The sequence below is a fragment of the Nyctereutes procyonoides genome, unplaced genomic scaffold (assembly GCF_905146905.1).
Source record: "Nyctereutes procyonoides isolate TBG_1078 unplaced genomic scaffold, NYPRO_anot_genome, whole genome shotgun sequence".
Classification (NCBI taxonomy): Eukaryota; Metazoa; Chordata; class Mammalia; order Carnivora; family Canidae; genus Nyctereutes; species Nyctereutes procyonoides.
Window position 1 is genome coordinate 55,582,594 of NW_026575121.1, and position 24,561 is coordinate 55,607,154.

At 46.0% G+C, this 24,561-nt stretch overlaps 1 protein-coding gene across 1 annotated transcript in view; it reads right to left on the reverse strand.

Annotated features, from left to right (window-relative positions):
- EFNB2 (ephrin B2) overlaps window positions 1–22,989 on the reverse strand; it is a 41,303-nt gene extending 18,314 nt beyond the window's left edge. Inside the window, exons 1-2 of the mRNA XM_055335827.1 lie at window positions 22,710–22,989; window positions 355–638 (exon numbers count right to left, since the gene is read on the reverse strand). Coding sequence (XP_055191802.1) covers window positions 355–638; window positions 22,710–22,831 — 406 coding nt within the window. The 5' untranslated portion in view covers window positions 22,832–22,989. The remainder of the gene's footprint in view (window positions 1–354; window positions 639–22,709) is intronic.
- Between the last annotated feature and the right edge of the window lie 1,572 nt (window positions 22,990–24,561).

Sequence of the window (24,561 nt, forward strand, 5' to 3'; positions counted from 1 at the left end):
GATGGATGGATGAAGAGAAAAGTCATCGCACAAGATTTACCTACAAGATCTCACCAATGGTCCTTAAAAATGTTTTTGTCAGTAGAGATGCTGAGTATATTCATATATATATATGTATATATATATGTAGTATAAAAGTATAAAACTCTAGGAGGTTTCTTCCTCTTTGGGTATTTATATTATTGAGTACTATTGGTACAGGGTCCCTCATTCAATTAAGGTTTCATAAAAAAAAAAAATCAATTTTCAGCAAAGATTCTCACCAAATTATTTGCCACAGTAATAATTTAAAAAATTGATACAAACCTATTTAGCTTATCCTAATTTCTATAAGATAAATAAAATTATACTTACATATAATGTAATAATCTCTGTTCTTCTGAAATTCTAAACCCCAGAGGTTAGGGCTGAACTCTTGAAACTTGATAGTGAATTTTACATCTTGGTCTGGTCTGGCACAGTTGAGAAGAGGGGTGTTTTCTTTCTTAATAGTACATCGGTCTGCTTGGTCTTTATCAACCATATAAACTTTATAATATTCATACTGGCCAACAGTTTTAGAGTCCACTTTGGGGCAAATAATATCCAATTTGTCTCCTATCTGTGGGTATAGTACCAGTCCTTGTCCAGGTAGAAATCTAAAAGCATAAAAAAAAAAAAAGCCATTGAGTCGATTAACAATGAACAGTTTTAATTAATGATAATTACAATATAGCCAGACAACATCAATCATTGCAAAGTACAATTTTATAAATCCACATTTGTATTTGCCACGAGTATCTCAGTTCAGATCAGCATGGGATGAATGTATTTAGGAATCACGCTTTAAAGAAAAAAAAAAAAAAAGAGAAAGACAGGAACCACTCTCCTTACTCTATGCAGTAGGATCAGTCAACCTCCTGACACTTCTTTCTACCACCCCCTTGCTTGTAATATTTCAGTACTCCTTTGTATAAGTTCACAATAACTTTTCCTAGGTGGTGAGTCAGACCTTCACACCTGTTTGTTATTTTTTTTTTTTAACCATCGGCAGCTTTAGTTTATTGGGCATATTGCAGAAAGACGGCGTCAATGCCAGAGAAGAGTGGGTGCACTCACACTTCGCTGTCCTGTTAGTTTCCATTTGCTGCTGATGTTAATTAACAGACAAGTTTCATCAAGAATGTTTCAAATTACTTATCATAATTAGTCAGCCACTGATCAGACAATGGGTTTTTTATTACACCGAACAAAAGAAATGTCTTACAAACCCATAAAAGATAACCAGAAATAATTCCCTGTAGTATTGATTCAGCTGCACGATGAAGAGCCCCCAAGTGCAAGGACAGCAACTATCATCCCTGCTCCACAAACCTTTTTTTCTGCCTTGTGATGTGTTTGCTCCAATTAATTCTCAGAAGCAAATCTTTAGAACTAGGATGACTGATACAATATCCCCTTAATACTTTACAGCTAAAAGCTTCCCTCTCTCTTTTCTCTCTCTTGCTTGCCATGCTGCTGAAAGATCTTTCCTAATGGGGAGTTTCTTTGAGAAACTGAAACAAGAGCTTTCTAATGAACATCCATCTACAAGCGCTAACACTAACAACACACTCAGAAACCCAATCTCGGTCCTCCCTCTGTGAGCAGCCAAGCCTGCAGGCTCATTAAAATATTAAAGCCCAAGAACAAAGCATCACGTCTGAATCTTTCCAATCCTATCCCTTTATTTAACCAGGGAAGCCCACCAGCCATGACAATTAATGGGTCATAATTCACTGAGAGAGAGCAAGCGAGCTCCTGGATGATGGGGCACCCCCAATTTCAAACACAGACCGAGGAAACAGGTTATGATTTATGCTAATGAATAGTATTAATTTTCTGAAAAGTGCATGAGGTTGTGATGAACCGTCACAGAACATAACAAATCATAGTATAGATTTATATTAAAAACCAATACTCCTTATGGTAGGAAAAATGCATGCTGCATAGTGGTTTGTGATCATCTATGGGAATGTATCATTTATAATCCCAAAGAGAGTGTGGTCGCCTTCTTCCCCCCGCCCCCACAGCAGCTCCTTTAGCAAGGACACATTCACTGACAGAAAAAAAGAAACAAAGAATCATTTAAAAAATCTTTCTCAAAATGAGTATTTTTTATAATAATGACAAATTTCAAACAACCAAGTGTGTACCCTTGAAATCTTTTCTGAAACTTTTGACAAATGAGGATCACCACTACTGAGAGCCTTTCTGTGACTCTATTGGCCATTTATACAGTTTTGTGGGGGAGAATGCTTCAAAAATTCAACTCCCAGGGTTCAAATCCCAGAATCCACCCCGAGTGCCAGTATAGTCTTTCTAGGCACATCTGTTTTTCTTACAGGTAAAATACAACTCTGGGTTCTGAGGGATGGACTGAAGACTGAATCAGAACATTTGTGGATTGAAGCTTTGTCATCTTTACTCCTGCTCCTCACAGTGATTCTGTGCATCCTTATGGTTAAGAAGTGGGGACAGGATGCCTGGCAGTCAGTCCAAAGGAAATGTGGTGGACATTATACTGCTCATCTTCCTAACATATCCTTTCCCCCATGTTTTATTCCTTGACCTTCTTAGGAAATCTTCACTGCATCTAAGAACCAGAGGCCAATTCCTCCCTGGGGGTGCCCACCCCATGCCACACATTTTCTTTCTTAAATCTGTTCCTTTGGGAGCTGGCAGCAGAAAAAGCAGCACATGTGAGCTGTGTTAGAAGTATTCCTAGACCACAGCTAAGGTCTGCAGCCTGCAGGCCTGCGTCTGCCTCCTCTCAAAACTCTGATCTTCACACCCATCAACTTTTACCTTGGACCTTTTCTCCAGGGGTTTGCCCGGACTTTAGAGATCAGGATCCTTCTCAGCCAGATGGACCCATTTTCTTGTGCATCCAGTCAATTTCCTTAAGGAAATGCATCAGACCTGCCCCATTCCCTCCCAGCCACATACGATGTCTGCATATCTTAGAACTCTCCCACATCACACCCCATGTGTTAACGTCTGGCTCCCTAAGCTCTTTCTTCATTCAAAATGCTCCTTAGATCCTGTTTCCTTCATGAGAGGGCTCCCCCGCTCCTGCCCCCTCCCCCCTCCCATTTAACCAAAAGGTTCACAGGAGATCTCCTCCCCACATAGAAGTAACTGCTTATGACTGTCTCTTCACTCACCAAATCTGCGTTACAGCTTCTTCTGCTGCTGCTGACAGGGCTGAGGTCAAGAACATCTGACACATCACCAGCCCGGCTAGGAGGACCACTATGTTTTAGACTATTTTCAGAAGACACAAATCCCTTAAAAAGCGATAACTGTCAGTGATGAGGGAGTGATGTATGGGGAGGGTAAGCCATGGGGTGGCTTAGCAAAATGAAAGGGAAGAGGAAAATCTCAAATTTCAATAAACATAAATGATATGCTCATAAAATAAATCCCGATGAAACCCACTGTTTCAAATGCTTTGCAAAGTGTCTGTTTACTTTTCAGAATACATTTTGGCAAAAAGTAAGGCAAAGATTTGATGCTTTCCCCTGAAAAAGTAATTGTTTCAAGAATTCCTTAAAAAAAGAACGAGCACTTGAATGCTTTAAAGGTTTACTTAAGCATATATATATATATATATATATATATATATATATAACATACATGCTTACATATAACCTGGTTTACATATGCTATATGATTTACATATAATATATAAAATATATATAATATATAAACACACACGTACAAACTTGTAAGCACACCAGTCATTCAATTGATGAGATTATAGTTTCTCAGCAGATAAAGACTGTGGCTGAGCTGAGAGCCTGATTCATGTATTTCTTGCCTGCCATTACCACTGTGCACAGTCAAACCCCTTTGCTTCCCAGGAACCTTCAGTTTCTAAGGCAACATGAAAGCGAAAAGACTCAAGCACATAATAACAACTAAAGCAATCCATTTTGTGCCGGATGCTCTGAGGGACCAAAGTATAAGATCCTCATCGTCAAGAGCGTACAGTCTAGCTCCTGAGGGCAGGCAGGTCCCATGTGTCTGGTTCAATACTGAATGCCCAAGGGCTGACATATGGTAAATGCACAATAAATATATTCATTGAAAAAATATGGAAGAACAAATGGAAGCTAAGATATACACAGATACATTTAAGTCAAATTATGTGCTATATATAGGCCATTTGCAGATTATAGGCATGTAAGAATTCTGTAGACAGGACCATCTAGTGTTGGGCCAGGGGTGTGGGGGAAGGGACAGGATTTCTCAGACATCACTCTAGGGCATGATGGGTGTTTCTGGAGAGCAAGGAGCAGTGCAGAGCTCTTGACCCATTCTCTCTGGAAGGATCTGAGAGTATGGCAGTTTTCTACAATCCCTTCCTATCTAAAATGCAAGGCAGTTAGCTCCTCCAGAACCACTAAGAAAAACACTGCTGCTTCAGAGAACTTATTCTCAGCTAAGCACTGATCAAAGCCCCTTCTACCACATTATCTTGATTTAATCACTGCACACGTACATAACATGCAAAACAGATGAAGACCCGCTGTGCCAAACAACAGGAGACACGAAAGGAAAAGCCCCCTTTCTTTGCACACTTTTCAGTTCTCACTGCATCACATTAAAGCATAAATCTGGTTTTGTGAAATGCAATTTTTTTCTAAATTGAGCTTTGCATAGATAAGCCATGACGTTAAGGAGAATGAAGAGAAACTCAATGGACATGCAGGCTTGCAAACATCACATAGGGTCTAACTATGCCAACCATGTGCCTACAGTGGAGGCTGCTCCAGAGGCAGTCACCTGAGACCACTGCTCACAAAGGTGGCCATCTGGTAACCCTACCTTGCCCCAGGAGGCTGAGAACCAATATGTGAGGAAGAAACTGACTATACAAAATCTGTATTTAGTGCTACAGATGGTCTCCTGACAATTTATGAGAATTCAAAATGTAAATGAAAATAAAATGGGGTAAATTTCTTAGTAACACTTTTTTTTTGAGTGTCCTATGTTGTTAAAACCAAGTCAGTAACCACAGACCTAAAACATAGACAAATCATAACTGTTTTTGAAGCTAGGTCATTCATATTGGGATTTTATTACCTCAAGATTACTGAGAGACCTTAATAAGTCAACTACACAATATAACTATGCCCTGAATATTTTGTAACATTTAGTAATACACGTATCGTGTTTTGACTTAGGAAGTATATAAAAAAAAAAAAACAGAAGAATTATGGTGGTGACTACTGGCTAATTTCAAATTATTAACCTGGCTACCCATGGTGGGGGTCACATACATTGAAATAACATTTATCTTCTAACCAAAAGGAGCAGAGTTACAACCCATACCACACAGGTAAGGTTGTTTTTGTCAAATGCTACCTAAACAAAGAGCAGCAATAGGCATCATTTCATAATATCTGCTGGTTTCCAAAACAAAAACCAAAGAAGACTTAACAGTGCTTCGTGTCCTGTCTAGGCCAGAGAAAAGAGCCAGGCCAGTTTCCTTTCAGAGCCAGGCTACTGAAAGGCAGGGCAGTCACCCTGCTGCTGTTCTGAGAGGGAGAAGCCATATTCTCCTCCTCTATCAGGAGATGGTGGCTCAGGGCTGCTTCCTGGAAGTTAGTGCTGTGACTTGGCTGCTCACTGCAGGGCCTCCCCTGAATGTAAGAGAGAATTAACTCCTATGGTTTTCCCCAGTGAGTCATTTCCAAGCAAGACAATAGATGGGATGACTCTGAATCAAAATATAGAGACAATGTGAAATAAAACAGTTAACCTGCCTAAAATGAATTGATTGGACATCAGAATGTTTTTATCTTCTGATTACCTATTAAGTGTAATCCAAGTTTTTAAAAAAGTTATTCACTACACCACACTCTTAATACTTCCCCCGGGGAAAACTTTGAATCAATCTAATAACCTAAATTAGACATTAATATTTAGTAATCTAAATTAGATCTCAAATAACCTCAATTAGACATTTCAACTTCATATTCATTATTGTAGCAACTATTTATAATACAGTCCTTATGAGTGATATTCTGTAATTTTTTTTTTTAAGATTTTATTTATTTACTCATGAGAGACACACACACACACAGAGGCAGAGACACAGGCAGAGGGAGAAACAGGCTCCATGCAGGGAGCCCGACCGGGGACTCAATCCTGGGTCTCCAGGATCACGCTCCGGGCCAAAGGCTGCGCTAAACCGCTGAGCCACCCGGGCTGCCCGATATCCTGTAATGTTTTAATCCATACTAGGAATCCATGCTGTACAAAACAAAAACAATAACCTAGCACAATGCATTTAAAGCATAAACTAGCCACTGAGGAGTTCACAGATCATAATATATAATTTTCTCTGACAGACCAGAACATCACACGTGTGATCTCAGGTCCGGATTCCTCTGTTGACTATCACTGCATTACCAGGTCTTGGGGTGCTTGAGAAATCTGACGGAGGCAGTGGCTGCTCCAACAACTTCTGACCCTGGCCAGATGGAGGAGGAGAATCCATAGGAAGCCAGTAGCTGAGGTGTTTAGGGATCACGGTGTAGGGGGGAACCAGAACTGCACTCCCAACCTCACTAAAAATGCCCCATTTCTTCTCCTACCCACTCCTGCACCTCAGGACATTCAGTGACTTCTTATGCGTTTCTTCAAAGTTGTCCAAAATTAACCTAGAAGAATGGCCAGATTGCTGAGGGGCTCCCTGGATGCTTGATGCAGTCAGTGAAAATGTACAGGAGTAACAGGAGGCCTGGTTCTCCTGAGGGAGGGGATACACGGGGAGGTAAGTGATTGAAAGATAAGCCAGATCACCATATAAATAGGAGCAGCTCAGTTAAGTGGTAGCTGAATGCAAAGTATTTTGTTGACACAGGATAAAAAGAGATCAGAAGAAGAAGACCTGGACAGGAATGACCCATGTCTGTGTCCAAACAAATGACTGGGTTGGGCACACTCCCCTTTAGCCAGGCATGATGACAGTGCTTCTAAGTTAAGTGTCAGCTTAGATCCAGAGCCATTTCTATTTACTACTAGGTACATAAAAATCTAAGTATCTAATATTTCTACAAACTTATGGCGGGTATCATGCATCTGAGAGTAGGACCCTGGTCTCCTGTAATAGGACAGTGCAAATCCAGCCAATATGGCAACTTGGGAGACAGGAGACTCACCCCCATGTTCTACCTGTGGAGCAAACTGCAGAGCAAAATAATTCATAAATGAATAGACGCTACTTTTTTTCCATGGAGGATTGCTTTTATTTTTCCTTTCCTTTCAAAGTTTCATCAGAGCACTATTGTAAGTGCGTGGCTAATTTCAATTGAAAACATACACATATAGACGATACATGGTGTGTGACTGCTTATTTTCCCAATGACACAGAAAAACATACACAGATGATCAAACTTGAGACCTTTTTACCTGAGACTGCTTTGAGCTACTGGATGGTGGACCTAGGGTGATTTTTCACTTTCTGCATTTTTCAGAATTTTCTACAATAAACATTAAATGCTTTTGTGATAAGACAGAACAGAATCTTTCATGGACACTTTCAAGAACAAACGATACCACATTCCTGAGCAATCTTTAGAAATTCTGGTTTTAAAAAGAAGCACTTAAAATAGGTAAAACCTGTAGATGTTTTAACTTTTTGCTGCAATTCCTTAGGAAGTAACTAAAGTGATTATGATTGAAACTGTGGCCTACTTAACAAATCAGCTCCCGAGTTCACAAAACCCTAGTAGATTACTGTACAGCTAGTTTATTTGAATAAGTGAGAAAATATGGGATGGATACAGTTTAGGCCTAATCACTGCACTGCAAAAATCTGGAAGTTGGCTAACATTTCAGGGGATCTGAATTCTAGTTCTAGGAGGTTTACCCTAGCAGTTGGCACCAAAAATCACGTCCTACCACAGAATGGGTTTATTTGCAAGCCAGTGTTCTATATTTAAGCACATTCTGAGTTTACTACATTTTGGAAAACATGCACTTTTCCCATAAAATGCTTCTATTTTTATTTTAATTAAATGTCCAAGGCTGCAGGGAAGAGGAGCAGTCGGTCTGTAAATCAGTCCGAAAATTGTCAATGAGGAGGACTCTGCAGGCTTGGCTGTCACCGGTTGGGTTTTCTGGTTTCCTCCTGACAAAAGACAAACATTGCTCTGGATAAGCCCAGAGCCACGACCAGAACCTCATCATGCACTGGGGGCCTTCCCTGTCTCTACGGGGCTAGAAGAGAGCATGAACACAGAAGCCCAAGGTTCCTTTCAGAAGCACCCTGTGCACAGGGGAATTAGAAACACTGCAGAAGCAGGACTTGAATTTGCATGTGCATATCATAAACAGACAGGATACCCCTCTCCTCTTAACTTCCGTTGAATGCTACATTGCTGCCACAGCTTAAGATCATCTCTCTAAGTGCCCCCAAAAGAAGAGTTTGTTATTAAGAGGAATAAACAGAAGCACGGCCCACAACAGACACAGGCAGTGTCGACCCTGAGAAATACTTGGAAAAAGTTTCCTTTTTGTGGATAGCACTTTACTGCCCCCTTTTGCACTTTCCCATCAGAACAAGATTCTGCACAAACTTTCTCTGAAACCAGAGCGCAAGTGGGGTGTAGCTACAGGGTGTCAGCTGTATCCAGAATCAGGTCACCAGATACCACTGCTTAGAGTGGCAGGTAATTACCTGAAAACTTGAAGCCAGGGCACCACCATCTTCTGAGTGGCTCTAAGAAATAAGGTCATAATTGGAGCCTTTAATTGACATTTTCTGCTTTAATTTGAAAGTGTACGGGTGGTGGTTTGTACAGGTGCCCCTTCTTTCACACTCTTCACAAACAAATATCTGCAACATGAACCTGATTTATTCAAGGGAAAGAAAAGGGGCATAAAAGCAGGGTATAGAATCTGAGACCATTAACGTGTTATAAATCTGAGAGCTAGGGGGTGTATGGGGGGGGCGTTTCAAGCTTCACACCAATGACAAGCAAACTCTTCCACAAAAAGAAAGATGAGAAGCACAGAAATTCAGAATGCACTGTGAGCAGATGGGTGCTCAAACCAGTTTAGCAACTTTGCAAGGTGAGGCGCGACAGTATTTGTGCCTCTTCACCCAGGCATACACTTGAAGAAAGTATTAAACTCCAGTCTAAAGGGAAGTTTTATTTATAAAATCCTAATCTGCAGAGCCAGAGGCCTCACTCTGGCCAATGACCTCGACTTGCAATTGACAGTCTGCGTGTAGCTGCTGTGTACACTTGTATTTAAACTTAATCCATTTCCTTGTCATTCTACAATTACTGTACGAGTCAAAATAATATTAAGTTTCACAGCCTACAATGCTGCACAACTGAATGAAAACTGACTCCTTTTGATGTTAATCTTTTTTTTTTTATTTGCGACATAATGCTCAAACATTGTTGGCTTATGCAAGTTTTATTGTAAAATGCTCAGAGACAATATTCTCAGTAGTTTTAAATTTTCATTGCCACTGTGGTCCATGGAAAACAACACAAGTTCTTTAAGTTTTATCTGTTCTGCTGTAAAAACAAAACAAAACAAAAAACAAAAACCCTTCCAATGAACAGAACAGCCTACAGCAAGCTGAGGTTGAAACAGATAGCTTCAAACACTGGTCATGAGGAGCGCCGAGCGCTCTACAGGACTGTTTGAATCACGACGACAGTGTACACCTGAAACCAATATGACACTGATAACTATACCAGAATTAAATAAAAAACTTAAAAGAGCTTTGCATCTGTAAGTCAGATGTTCAGTGCATGATGTACATATAGCACTATTTTCTTTGCACAGGTTCACAGAGACGAGGTGATCTCTGCTATGCAATTAAAAACAAAAAAACAGAGGTTTTTATTTATGGAACTGATCTAAGCAACCCTCTTTCCCCTCAACACTTCCAAAGTGAAGTTCATTGCCACATAAGGCCAAACCGGGGGGCTTAAAGAAGGAGGCTGGGGTGCTAGATGCGAAGTGGGACGGCAAGAGCGAAGGAAGCCACTTGGGCCAACTCCATCATGCTGGCTCATCCACGCTGGCCCCATTATCAAAACAGATATTTCATAACCCGTGGAGGCTAGAGACGCTGCAAACTTCTTTCCCAACTCTGAGTTGTTTGCACCTGTATGGTCTTGTTCCCAGTCATGCTTTTAGCAAGAGTCTATAAAGGAAGGTGGAACTCTTGTTATTTATAGGTGAGGCACCAGAGAGAGAAAGGTGGCTTTCATATAGCAGGAAATGCAAGGGGCACTTCCAGCTGGTTCTCTGTTGTTTCAGATAGAAATGAGCAGATCCCATTTGCTCATCTGCCTGAGTGGGAACATCACAGGGCTGAAAGGCACACGTAACTCACAAAGGGAGTGGGCTGGCACCTTACACGCTGGAGGGAATGGCACTGCGATCTCCATGCACAGCAACGTCACACTAGAGTTTGGGCGTCTCTTTTCTAGCCAGCCTTCCCATTCCTTTCATTCCTATCATCACATTTTTTTTTTTAATTCCAAAGAATCTTGCCAGTTTAGAAAAACAATTCAGCCATGTTTTATGGGTGAATGAAACTTCTCCCCTTTGGTGGAGAAGCCAGCACTGAAAGAAAGAGGCACACTACAGGGGTCCAATTCCTGATCCTCAAGCAGGTGTAGATCCCTGGGAAGGAGCCTGAGTGCTCCCTGCTGGACTCCAAGGTCCCCCCACCCCCAGACCTTGCACACAATAGGTGGTCCGTGGATGTTAGTGCACTTATAGAATGAACACTTTGATAGGTAAGGTTGAAGAAGAGACCAAACTGCTAGTTCTCTCCTGATATAAGAACAGATTCTCCCTGCCAGTTGAGGATACATCTGCCAACATAGTTTACAAGGCTGTGTGCAATTACTTTATAACCAACCACCTAATCGCCTGCGTCCCCCACATTTCCTTCTGGCTCAGGGACGGGACTGCTGTGGGCATAGGACAGAAGACATTATCCTGCACCTCTCATGGCTTTGGGACAGCCCAGAGAGCAGGGAATAGGAGAGGGACGAAAATTAAGGAGGCTATACAACAGCCAGGTCAGCCCTGCTGATATCACAAGAGTCAAACCTAGAGACTTCCACAGAGATTGCCCCAAAGCTGTATCTTATAAAAATGTGCATGGTGCACCACTGTAACTGTGGACAGTATAGCTCCTGCTCGGTCACCAGAAGCAGCTTTGATAGTTTCACCAAAACGCAAAAATGCACAGAAATTAACACTCTTAAGTTATTCAAACAGGCTGCTACACAGATGTGGAGAAAATAGGAGGAATGCTGTGGGTCCTGAGCTCTAAAAAGAAGGAAGACCAGCCTCCAGCTGGCTCCTTGGTCAACAGGTAAACAGACACTGAGTCCCGGAGAAGATGCAAGCAGAGAGGCTCATTCTGGAGTCCAGAGAACCCCAGGCTGCCTGGCTTCCTGAAACAAACTGCTCCAAACTTGCAGAACATCAAAAGCCAGATGGGATATACTGAATGAATCCACAGGCAAGAAGCCAGAATCCCAGTTTGCTGTAGAAATAGGCCTGGACTTGATTTGAGTCTTCTCAGCTCTGACAAGCTGGAAGCTGGCAAAGATCCCAAAATCCAAAATAAAATGGCATTTAATTGTGACTAGACTCTAAAAAAGATGTCATACTATCTCCTTAGTTTGACACATGCTCAGCACCTAACCAAATGCAACTGTCCTCGAAAATCTGACCTTTCTTTCTCCCAAAGAAATGATCAAATATCTAAAAATTTAAAATGAAAATGTTAACAGTCAAAGGAATCATACTCAATAAATGCATTAATACTATATACCTTTATAACTGTCTAGTTCCCATTGGGTAAAACCTTGTTATCAAAGATTCAAAGGATCCATTTAAAATTGCATATTCATCATAGGAAAGGTTATAAATCACAATTGACAAGGAAAGAATAATACCTCAAGCCCCCCCCCCCTTTTTTTTAAACCCACTTGCTTATGCACCATTTTCGGTAAACCATATGCTTATTTTAGTTATTCGATTTCTAATTACTCTGTGCAATAGCATAAGAGAGAAAGGCAAAGAATTAAGAAGACGGCTCCTGGAAACAGAGTAATCAGGTTCAATCACAGACTGTACCACTGATTAGCTGTAGGACTTTGGACAAGTTAATTAATATGACTTGGTTTCCCCATTGATACTTCTGGAAACATAAAAGCACCTCCCTCAGATGGTATTTGTTAAAATGTTAGATCAGCAGCTGGCATAAGTAAGCTCTCTATATGACTGTTGCTAATTAGTGTCCACCAGGTGGGTAGGTTTCTAAATAAGAAATAGCATGTAACCTTAATACAAAAAATGCTACTCTGCCGATCCCTACAGGCCGCATTCATATAACTATTCAACACCACAATCTCTCACCGTATCCCAACTATAACACACAAAGTGGATTCAGTCCAGGCTCTCCTCAGTCCATGGTGGAGAAACAGATCTCTCCAGTGTCATGTCACAAAGCATCGGGGGCAGTGAACAGAGCGAGAGCGTCCAATTTGTAGCGGAGGGGAAAAGAGAAAAGTGCTTCACCTAGCAGAGAACCCTTAAAGATTAAGTGTGGCAGCTGAACAAAATACAACACAACAAACTTTAAAAGGTGAACATGCCATGTTGTAATCTTTATTAACATGTCATTTTTATTTATTCTGCATCCGTATATGGTAGGCAAAATGAACCATAGACAGGTGCACAGATATTTAATTTTATTAACAATAGCTGACATTTATTGCTTCACTACACCAAGCACGGAGCTAAACTCTTTTAATCCTGACCACAATTTTATTACTCTTTTATTCAATGCTATTAGGTTACTGTCCCCATTTTAGAGATGGGACAAATAAGACATAGGAAGTCGTCCTCCTAGTTACACAGTAAAAAAAAAAAAAAAACAAAAAAAACAAAACAGCGATGCTGGGATTGGCCTCAGCCAGATTTCAAAGCAGGTACTCTTCATCAAACTAAAATAGCACTTGCCTGGTCATCTTTGCAAATCAAATTGCCTGACCTTTCCATTACCATCACGTGCATCTTAAAAACCAATCGGTACTAATTCTCAAGAAAGGTAGCTGAGATCACTGGGTTAGCTATCCCACAGGATCTATCTGCCTCATTTGTGGGATCTGTCTTTGAGCTATGCTCAGACGTATGAAATAATGTGGAAGCTTCCCGACATGACATACACTTGATAGACACAGACTGCTCTTCACTGAAATGTTACTACCTTGAATTGCTTATTAATGTGCATTTCAGAGATCTAGTGTGATGGTAATTCCACCAGGCCTTCCCTGTCCCCACTTTAGGATTTAAGTCTCTTCAGGGTAGAGATTGTTCTTCTATCATCAGAGCCTAGTAACCGGCCTCACAATTAACAAATGCTTGTTGAATAAATCAATGCTTTATCTGCTGTCAATGACCTAGATGATCCCTTATGGCTTTCAACAAGGCAAGAATGGGGCAGAAAAAAAAGACCACAGACTTCTTCAGAGATCCCAAAACAGCCTTACAGGTTGATGAGCTAATGCTGAGCTGTTAAAAAAAAAAAAAAAAAAAAAAGTTCATTTAGAGCAGTGGTTCTCAAGGTGTGGTTTCAGAGCAGTAGGCATCAGCTGAGAGCTTATCAGAAATGTCAATTTCAAGTCCCACCCAGACCTCAGGAATCCGGAACTGGGGGGGGTGGTGGTGGTGGAGCCCACCCAAACCGTATTTTAACAAGCCCTCCAGGTGATTCTGTGCCCTAAAGTTCTAGAGCCACTGATCTGGGCCAGGGAGATCTCTAGTAACTGGTGACAGGTTAACACACCATGGGCAGCCATAATTATACATCTAGATTGTATCTGTTCACCAGACTAATTTCTACTGGATGTTACCACTAGCTAGTAAGAAGAGACTGGCAACAGCTCCTATCCCTGCTTTTTAGGGACAGGATGGCAATGATGGGGATTAAGCCTTGCATATGAATCATGACCGTGCAGTGTATAATGTTCTTTCTATACTCTAGGTATTTAACTAAAGTGCTGGGGGATTACAGAAAAAAGATTTAAAGAAATTATGTTTGATCTATGTCATAAAGAGGGCATTTATCTAGGGGAATCTGTAAACTTTATTAGACAGTCCATTATAATGAAGATTCATTTTCACCAGACAAGAGGGGACGTGTGGCTTACAAGAGCTTATTTTCATCTAAAATGTACCCCAACTTTTGTCCTGGTTATGTGAAAACTGGCACTTTCTAACTTGTTTGGCAGGAAGATACATTCTGAGCTGGCCCTGAATATGATTGTCCCAGGCCCACTCATACGACAGTTCTGGTTCAGGCCAATGTTGTCAGGCTACAGTGAGCCAGCTTAGCTCACAGGAAGAGCAAGAACCAAGACTCAGAAGCACTTCATCATGCTGTGCCTCAGGTCCTCAGCTGAAACACAGGAGGCTGGAGAGATGCTGGAGAGGAAAAGGCACACTTGAGACACTGATAGGTCTCAAGAGGTTAGGTATCCTGCAGGGAGCGTGGCTGGGGAACATCAGGACAGTGGGCAGACGGTGGTTGTTGTACGTCTCTCTCTCTCTCTCTCTCTCTCTCTCTCTCTCTCTCTCTCTCTCTCTCACACACACACACACACACACACACACACACACACACACACACACAGTAGGGCACTGCACCTCACGCACATGCCCCAAACTCCCAAAGAAGCCAAGCCTTAGGACCATCCGTAATCACATTCCTCCAATACATACACGTTGACTCTCCTGGTTTCAAAGACGAGAGTAGCACTCATAATTATTCTGGGGTGATATGGAAGGAATCAGTACAAAAAAAGCACAGGGTAATGCCTTCGAGGCAATAGGGACTTGCCCAGCAAGTACTGGAAGACCTATATAACCAGGACTGTAATCAAAAGATGCAGCTGAACTTAAATTGAGAAAATATACTGGATTGTTTAATCACTTTATATAGGAAATATGAAGAATCTATAGTACTGAAGAAAAAAAAGTTTTCAAAGCAAAGCAGATCACCAATGGTTCATCTCAAGCATCGTGAATGTCTGCCCACGACTAAGTTGTTAAACCTTTACTTATCCATGCTTTTAGAGAAACAAAACAGCAAACTATGAATACTGCACTAAAATCCCTTTTCCTTCATATTCTGCATAGAGAACTACCGAAGGCAGAAACAACTTTTCTTTAATGCAGCGTTCTCCTACTATGTTTTGTTTTGGGCTGTGTGCCTGTGTGTCCGAGTGTGTTATAATCAGCAAGTATGGACTCACCAGCCACAAAATGCTGTGAACTAGAATTACACGTTTGGATTTATATAGGAAAAGTAAGAGAATGAGCCACTACTGATTCTCTGAGGGCACAAGAGAAATAGGTTCACCCAGCATCCAGTGTACATGGAAAACACTTCACCGCCGATCACCTACTTTTTCCACTGGTGCCCCAGATCCAACCATCCTTATCTCCAGCACTTCTGCAGTACGTTTCCGCAGGTAGAACGAGAAGCTGAATGCTGCAGGATGGCTGTAAACAGGAGGCAGAGCTCCCCTGCTTCTTTCTCTAATCACTTTAACCCCGTTCCTAGTAGAAAGCGGGAGGCCAGGCCAATTCAGCTTCTTCTTTTGTCATTTGCCTGCCATAAATATGCACCAGTCTGCATTTGAAAAGCTGAAGGAGGCCGCAAGCTTGCTGGACATTTATCATGCTCTGTTCCCTGTTAACAAGCAAATACTTTAGCTGAATGGGCCATTAGCAATCATTGTCAAATGTAGAATGCAAGGTGCTTGGATGTGACCAGCTTGTAAATTAGGGGGTGTCCCTTCTCTTTGGTGAATCTAGATCAGGGCTATGGATCTTTTGATACAGATTACTGAATCAGACTCAGAAGGAAGGTAACGTCGCAGGCACTGGATGTGGCTAGTGCATGTACAATAATTTTTAAGTGTTTTTGGATCTATGAAAGCTACATAGTAACGAGCAGAAAAGCAGGCAACAAAGGCGCTAAGTCCTAGCGCCAAACAGAGGGTCCAGTCAGCAAGTCTACAGTATTAGGAACCAAATCAACCCAATGAGTCTGCAGGAGAATATTGAGGTTTTGATGAAGATCTCACTCACTGAACAAGTTAGTCTAGAAAGGCCCCCATGTCACTGTAAAGAGAACAGCATGGAACTCCCATGGTCTACTCTATCAAGAAAGATCCTGGGGGTGTTTGTAGCATTCAGTGTTGTCGATGTCTTAAAAGAGTTTCCAGGCTCTCCTAAAGAAACGCTGAGACTTTTTTAAAATGCCAAATAGGAGGCAATAGAGCACATATTTCCTTTCTGGCTTGACCTGATGGTGGATGTCACTCCACATGTAACCCAATCGGGTTTCGATGGCTTGTTTTGCTTGATGACTAAAATGGAAAACGTGGAAGGCACAAACAAGTCTAGTTTATTCGAAAGGTTGTTGGAAGACAGGAGGCTAATCAGTAAGATTGAAGGGCACAGTGATTCTTTTTTTTGCTTTTTTTTTTTTTAGTGGAGGCCGGGCAGTGCTGACCTTCCACAATCCTGTCTTTACGTGACAAGCGCCCATCCCATCCCACTCAAAAGTTAAGACTCACATTTATGAGTAACGTATTATCTAAAGAGAGCCCATTGATTTGGTCATACTGCACTACTGCTGATTGGAAGGAGAACAAAATCTCCCCCTCAACTTTATTTATTTGAGTATACACTCTTTTGCAGGGTGGGAAGGACAATCCTCGCAGAAGTGCTCTCTGGTGAGAGGACAGGTAACATTCAGCTTTGCTTCTCCCACGCGATGAGAGAGTGCTGGGTCTGAAGCATGACTACCAGCCAAAGGTCTCTCTCTTTCTCTCTCTCTTTGCATGTAGCTCCAGCCCTACCTTCCCAGCATGGCCCTGCCCAAAACCCAAAGAGATTAAGGCGAGGACCGCCAAGTGTAGTTAATCCTACAGAATGGTTGTCGCTGTCAGGCCAGGAGTTAAAAAGGAAAATCTTGCAGGCCTTAACAACCACAGTGATCTGAAGTTTTAATCAGCCCCCATATCTCAACCTCTAAAAAAAGGCAGCCAATGAAATCCACCTTTGCCATATTATCCGCCACCAATGAGCAAGAACTGAGCAGCTTTTCTTTCCCGCTTGAACCATCCTGGGCCACAAGTAGGGCTTTCATACTTTCTAATCCGAGTTTCCAAGTCTGTGTGGTTCTCACATAATAGCCAAAAGCCCGGAGCAAGGGCCTTCGCTCCTACCCCCTTTTCAGAGACGTGTCATTTCCAACATCAAGCTAATCTATATGTTGCCATGGCTTCCCCCCTTTATCTGCCTTTCCATCTTATGAACTGCATGGATTTACCGCATTATTTTTATCTGAAAGACAGAAAATGGTGGTTTTATTGCCATACAATCAGATTACTGGTGCAAGTTTCTCTATGCCTTTTTACCATACTTCAATCAAAAGGGATCAGTTTCTTTATACTCTGCCCTTGATTTACATTACATCTGTAAAGACGTAGTCTGGGTTGTAATCCCCTTATTAACTATGACCAGGGTTGATTTGCCTAAAAATAAAAGCAAATTGTGTCAGACCCTTTCACTTTGTTTTTGATTCGGAACTACAAAATGGATTACTAAGGAAATCTTCAGAGTTCACACGGCTGGCGTAGCCCTGAATTTAAAACAAGAATTAAACAAGTTAAACAGGGGGCCATGTCAATGGTTTACGTTTTCCATCATGGGAGAAGGGCTGAGTTGCTTATGTCTTTGTATTCTTTGGCTTTGCAGAGACAATGAAGCCACAGGAGTTTTTCCAAGCTGTTCGAACACTGTCCCATTCGCCATCCTCCCTTCTTTCCTTTTCTTCTACCCTGTCCCAGCCTCATGCTAATCCCACCCCTTAAAAAAAAAAAAAAAAGGGTGGTGTGTGTGTTGGGGGGGGGGGGGGAGCTCTTCTCTGAAAGAGCTAATTCCTGGCCAGAAGCTTATAGTTCTATGGGTTCTGCATATTTTAATCAAAATATTTTAAACAGTTGAACACTCCCATTTAGAGCTCTCCTCCGCTACACAAAAGCTGAGCTCATAAGCAAATCTATGTAGATGTATGATAAGTGACCTGAAAAACAGGCTCTTTATGTCAGCAGCTAACGAAAGCAGAGATTAGGCAGACAGGAGTACCATTTTCATCATTATTTTTTTCTTACAAGAGCCCCGCTTTGTGTCTACTTTGTGATGGAACAGTTTAAGAATAAAGTTTTCATAAAATGTTCAAGGAATAACCCTCCCTACAGGAAAAATTATGTCCCTTTCGTTGAGGGTCTACACTCCGTATTTCCTTTCTCTGCCACTCCCATTCCTATGACGCATCACTGCAGTCATGCTGGGATCTCAGACCGTCTCCCATCAGGCACACGCTCTGGGAAACATCACAGTACGGTAGATGCCACACTCAACCTCCTGGGAGCCACCCCCCCACCCCCCCCCCCCCCGACCAAGTTGGTGGAAAGCAAAGGTAGCAAGGATTTAGTTGCTCCGACTGCAACGTCCCTCTGAGCATAATCACCACACTGATCCACCAACCAAAGGATCTCTCTCAGTAACTTTACTGACAAGAGGTTTTGCAATAAGTAATCAAAATATACTGATTATTCTTCAAGCTAACTCCATATGGAGAAACCATTCCAATCTGTGCTCTTTAGATGGTCTGGGGATGATGGCTAATTCACCTGTCCTAACACACTTTGGCCTAGACACCAGCCAGAAACGGTTCAAAATTTGCAGTCATTTGCATTTCTTTGCGTCGGTAGGACAAGTGTCAACAGCTATGCTTTGTGAAAGATTTAGAACCAAGTACTTAACAAATCATCTTAACCTCCAGCTCCCGTTCCTGAGGCTTGAAGCTGTAATTGCCGAGGTTAAAAAGTGCAGTCCCTAGACACACGATTCCCAAATAAATTCTCTTCTCGCCTGAAAAGAGGGCGAACAAGCCTGTTGTGAGATATCGCTTTAGCTCCGTCTTTGTGCTCTCCCTGGCTCGGTTGTCCTCTGAAACAACGACAGTCCATTACCTCTAGTTTATCATCCTGACAAAATGTGAGGAATGTGGATGGGAAAGCAGTAACAATTCCACCCCTGGTGCTTTGTGCTTTTTTCTCTCTATATTAAAACCGACAAGATTAACCCAAACGCAAACTGTGGAGCATAGTTCAAGGGGCTATTCAATCAGTGTTGAATGTGCATTTGTTTACCTACAAAAATAAGAATTTCAGACACAATGGAAGGCAGGCTGGCTTATATATGGTGTTGAATGGGCTGTTTAAACAGCACTATCCATTGTAGTTTATTTTATCAATCTCTGACAGGTCCGTATTTATTCAGAGCCTAGCTGTGGTGGGGCCCACATATTATAGGTTATCTGGATATTATCCAGCCATTCTTTTGTATCAAGTCAATCAATATCAGGAATTCCGTATTGTGCAGGGAAAAAATTACATGGGAAAAGCAAAACGCTTTGTTAACTAACTAGTATATGGTGTACAGGGAACAGTACCCCCAGACAGAAGAAATTAACACTCCATTGAAATTTCCAGCAAAGTCAGTGCAATTCGTTGTAGAGCATCATACGAATACAGCCTTGCTCACTCGAAAATGGATTTTTTTTCTTTAGAAGGGGCAACTATTCATCATGCTTGGAAAAATTGTTCTACTGAAATGTTAATTGGAAATGAAAAGCCAGGCTTTGCTATTCTCTACTGAGTTGAAAAGGGGGGCGGGGAGGATAAAAAAGAAAACAGCTTCGGCAACCTAGGACTACAACTGAGGCAACACCACCGGAGCCTGTGGACGCGATATGAGTAATCCACCTCACAGGGTAGTTGCTAATGTTTCAGCACACAGAACTTCTTTTGATTGCTGCATCAACTCTCTGGGATGGGAGCAGCAGACAGTGTGATTAAAGTAGTTATGGAGACGGTGAACTTACAAAGGATTTTCTGGACGCTGCATCCAAACAGCTGCTCCTGTTCCCTACATTGACCACCTGCTAAAAAAGCTGACCTCTGAATGAAACAAATCTAATTACCGATGGCTGCTTCATTACAAATGAATTGTTCCACAGTTCCTACGAACTGATGTGAAACCTCAATTGCCTCTGATCACCCTCGTGCCACATCGTATTCACAGACTGCAACTTTTCCCTGGAAATAAATACGCAACTTCCCCAAATAAAGCAACCCCTTGGCACTAGGGGTTTTTATTCATTCTCCAACTTAGAAAAGGCTCTTTCATATCACTCCTCCAGGAAGAAATCTTTCTGATCTCTCAAGCTAGCATTCAGCTGCATACTTTCTTAAGCAGACCTTTTCCAGGGACAAATTATCCAGTCCTCCACGCAAGTCATTATCATGAGAATTTTAAAAGAAATTCTACTCTTGAGGACCAGAGCAATCACAGCAACAGAAACCTCATCAGTGCAGGGAGGCAGGCGTCTCCAAAATGCAGGCCTCCAGCAGGTCTTCAAATCTGGGGCCGCCACACAGAAAAACGGAGGAATCCTGATTGATCATCAGGATGGCAAGTAAAACATCAGTCGTCCCCCCCCCCCCCCCCCCGCACACACACACCACAAATGCATTAGGAAAAGAAGATACTAATGTGGTGGAAACAGTTACGGCTCTACCTCTTCTTCCAAGTGGGTATTTCTAATCTTCCTCCTGATTACACACCTAGTAGTATTACACAGAGATACCTATACTGAGTTGTGCAATGGAAGGGTTAATGGGAATTTCTTCAAACAAGATTTAAATGTAAATATTAAATCCTGGCGGAAGGGGTGGGGGCAGGGAATCAGGCTCCCTAAACAATCCGTCAGCGAAAGTGTAAAGTGGAGCGGAGCAGAAGGCCGGCGGGAAGAGGTGAGAGCTGGCGCCGCGAGCATTGCGCGTGGAAGAGTGACCTCTGTAGGCGCAAAGCGAACACTGGCTGGCCTCTCGCAGGCCCGCCCAGCCCGGGAGCCCGGGAGCCCGGGAGCCCGGGAGCCCTGGAGCCCGGGGGGCCCCCGGAGCCCGCCTCGCCCGGACGTAGGCTGCTGCGCGCAGGTCCAAGCCCCGCGCTTCCCCGCACCAGCTGGTGCCTCACAATTCCGTATCGGTGTTAACGATGTCACTGCAACTACTTTTCCGGTAAATACAGATCTTACATCAAGGAAAAAGGCTAGTCCATGCGAAACCGGGCTGCACGGAAGGAGGTCGCATTAGGGGACTTTTAAATATGAGCGGTGGTGGGAAGTACCATCCAGCATCATGCTAAGGCTGCATTTAATCCGATTCAAGACTGGGACGTTTCTTGCCCCTAACTTAGGGAATTCTCCGTAAAACGCGTTGGTGAATTTGAAATCTACGACTTTTCAAAGGATGGATATAACTCTTTAATTAAAATTTGACTTGTAAATCAATTCCCCATCTCTTTACTACTAAATCCATGGCCAACTTACTTGTCCTCTAAAATCAGGCCACTGATTTTCCTTCTGATCCCCAACGCTTACTCGAGGAGCCCGCCAATGTCTCCACACTTTTTCCAAGTTTCTCAAGGCTAAAATTCCATGATTCCGTAAAATACCTTTGGATCTGACTAAAACTGTATTCCAACAAGGAGCCAAGATGCAAAACTGAATGCGCAGGTAACTAAACAGAAGTCGCGGCCGTACCTACTTAAGGACGAATCGCCTTTTCTAAATTTTCAACGTATTGTTTGGGTAGCTCACACCCAAAGTTCTTCTCCACCAGACCTGGCTTTCTCCCGGCTACCCTGTTTGATAAAAGCAAGTCAGATCCAAGGGTCCCATTCCTTCCCAGGCTCCCCAAACGCCAGGCTTCGGTTGCTGTGTCGACTGGGCAGGGCCTCAAGCTTCTGCAAAAGCCGCCCTTAAAATCAAATAAGCTGTCTGGACCGCACGGAGTTCAGCGCCACTGGCTCGGAAGAGAGAGGCCGACGTGCAGAGGGCTCTCCGGGAGCGACCCAAGGCCCGTCTCCCCGCCTGGGAGGGGAGGGCGGGCTGCCGCCCGAGGTCTCCGGCGGGGCTGGCGAGCTCCCCGCGCACACCGGGGCGCAGGGGGCGGCCGCGGCCCGCAGGCTCCGTCTCCTGCCCCGGACGCCTAGTGCCCGCCCGCCTGCGGGGTCGGCCGCGCTCGGGCGCTCCTGGCGAGCGCAGCATCCCCGCCTCTCCCCGCAGCCCGCCAGCGCCCGCGCGCCCGCGGCCGGCCCCGCTCGCGGCCCTGCTCTCGGTGCTCGAAAAGAAGGGAGGGTCGGGGGTCGCCACCGGACACTTTCCCCAACAGGACACCGGAGCCGCCAGGGGCCTTCAAGCTAAGCCCGGGAGCTCACGGGGAAAGGGAGGCGGGGAGAGGACGCCGCTTAGAGCCCGCGCTCCGGCTGGAAAGCGGGGCGAAGAGTTTCACCAGGAAAAACGTGGCAAGGGTGGGGGACAGGGAACCTGGGGTGGGGTGGGGTGCGGGTGGGGTGCGGGTGCGGGGGCTCCAGAAACGGACTCCGAGGCTCCGCGGCCCGGTCCTCCCTCCCACCCGGCCGGCGCGGCGGACCCCAGGCGGGGACCGAGGGGGATCGCGGACGCCACTTACTTGGAGTTCGAGGAATTCCAATAGATGGGCTCTAGAACTATCGACCTGGAAATCGCAGTTCTGCATAAAACCATCAAAACTCCCCAACAGTACTTCCACACGGAGTCCCTCCTGGCGGCCATGGCCCAGCCGCTGCCGGCTCCGCACGCTCCGGACGACCCCAATCCTCCGCGCGGGCGAGGGGCGGACCGCACGCGGCTCCGGGACGCGCCGAGCGGCTCCAGCCGTCGCCGAGGTCGGGGCGCTCCACGCGGGGCCCTCAGGGCGCGGGGCGGGGGCGGGGGCGGGGGCGGGGGCGCGCGCGCGGGGCGGGGGCGCGGGCGGGGGCGCGGGCGGGGGCGCGGGCGGGGGCGGGGGCGGCGGCGCGGCGGCGCGGCGGGCTCGGGGCTCCGGGGCGCCGCGCCGGACGCAGCTCTGGCGGCAGGCTCCCGTGCGACTCCAGGGTGCCGGGCGCGGGCGGCAGGGAGGGCGCGCGGCCGGGACACAAAGACCGAGACGAGTCGCGCGGGCGGCGGGCGCTGCGCTCCGAGCGGACCGCCTCGCACTATAGATCCAGGGGGGCGGGCAGCGGCCCGAGCGCGCGGGCGCCGCGTCGGCGCGGTTCCATGTCCCGGAGCGAGGGGCGCAGGGCGGCGGGCGGCGAGCGGCGAGCGGCGAGCGGCGAGCGGCGAGCGGCGAGCGGCGAGGGGCGCCTCCAGGCGCGCGGGAGCCTCCTCGGTCTTCGCGGCTCCCGACCTGGGGGAGCGGGCTCGGTCCCCGCCGCGGGCGCCGGACGCGCGCGGGCCTTTGTGTGCGGGGAGGGCGCCGGGACCCTCTGCGCGCGCGGCTCCTCGCTCCGGCCGGCGCCGCCGTCCCCGCCGAGGAGAGTCAGCGCGGCCGGCGCGCTGTCAGAGCACTATAAACGCGGGGCCCCGCCCCGTGCCGCGCCGCCCATTGGCCCGCCGCAGGGCAGCCGCGCGCCGGTTGGGCGGCAGGCCCGTCCGTCATCCGCCCCCGCCCGACATTGGGCGCCGCGAGGCGGGGCGCCGGCTGACAGGTGAGCCCCGCCCCCGGCCCCGGCCCCGGCCCGGCCCCGGCCCCGGCCCCGGCCCCGGGCGGTGGCGCAGGGGGGAGCTCGGCCCCGGCCGCCGCCGAAGGCGGGTGGCGGCGGGGGTGGGGGTGGGGGTGGGGGTGGGGGTGGGGGTGGGGGCGGTGCCCAGCGCGTGGCCCCGGCGCCCCTCCGGCAGCGGGGTGGGGGTGCCGGGCAGGACGGCCGAAAGGGCAGCGGGGACACGCGGGGCCGGCTGTGCCCGCGCCCGGCTCGCGCCTGCATTGCCCGCCAAGTGCCCCAACTCCAGCGGAGGGGCCGCGTCGAGGGCGAAACTTTCCCTGCGGAGCGGAAGGCAGTGGGTGTCCCCGCGGGTCCTCCTCCTTTCGGTGCAGCGTCCCCTGTGCGAGGCAGGCTCACGGCCCGCACGCGCGTCCCTGCGCTGCCCGCAGCCCAGCAGGCCTCGGAGCGGGGTGTTCGGCAGCGGGTTTCGGCTCCCATGGGCGGCGGGGCCCGGACCCAGGTGAACGGGGCCGAGGGGTGCTAGGCGACTCCCGGGGCCGAGGCGCTGGCGGGGCTGCCGGCAGTCCCTCCCCACCTCGCCTCCCGCCGCGGGACCTCCTGGCCTCCTCCTTAATTAGCCTCGGAGACACGCTCTCACAGCCCCAACAGCCCCAAGGTGGCCGAGAGTTTGGGGGTGTCGGTGACACCGGTGACACACAGCGCCCAAACGCAGAGGTGGCAGGAATTCTTCACTGGGATTCTCGGCCGGGGCTGCCCGGAGGACGCCTTGGACGAGCGCCACGCGACGGCGGCTTCCACGGA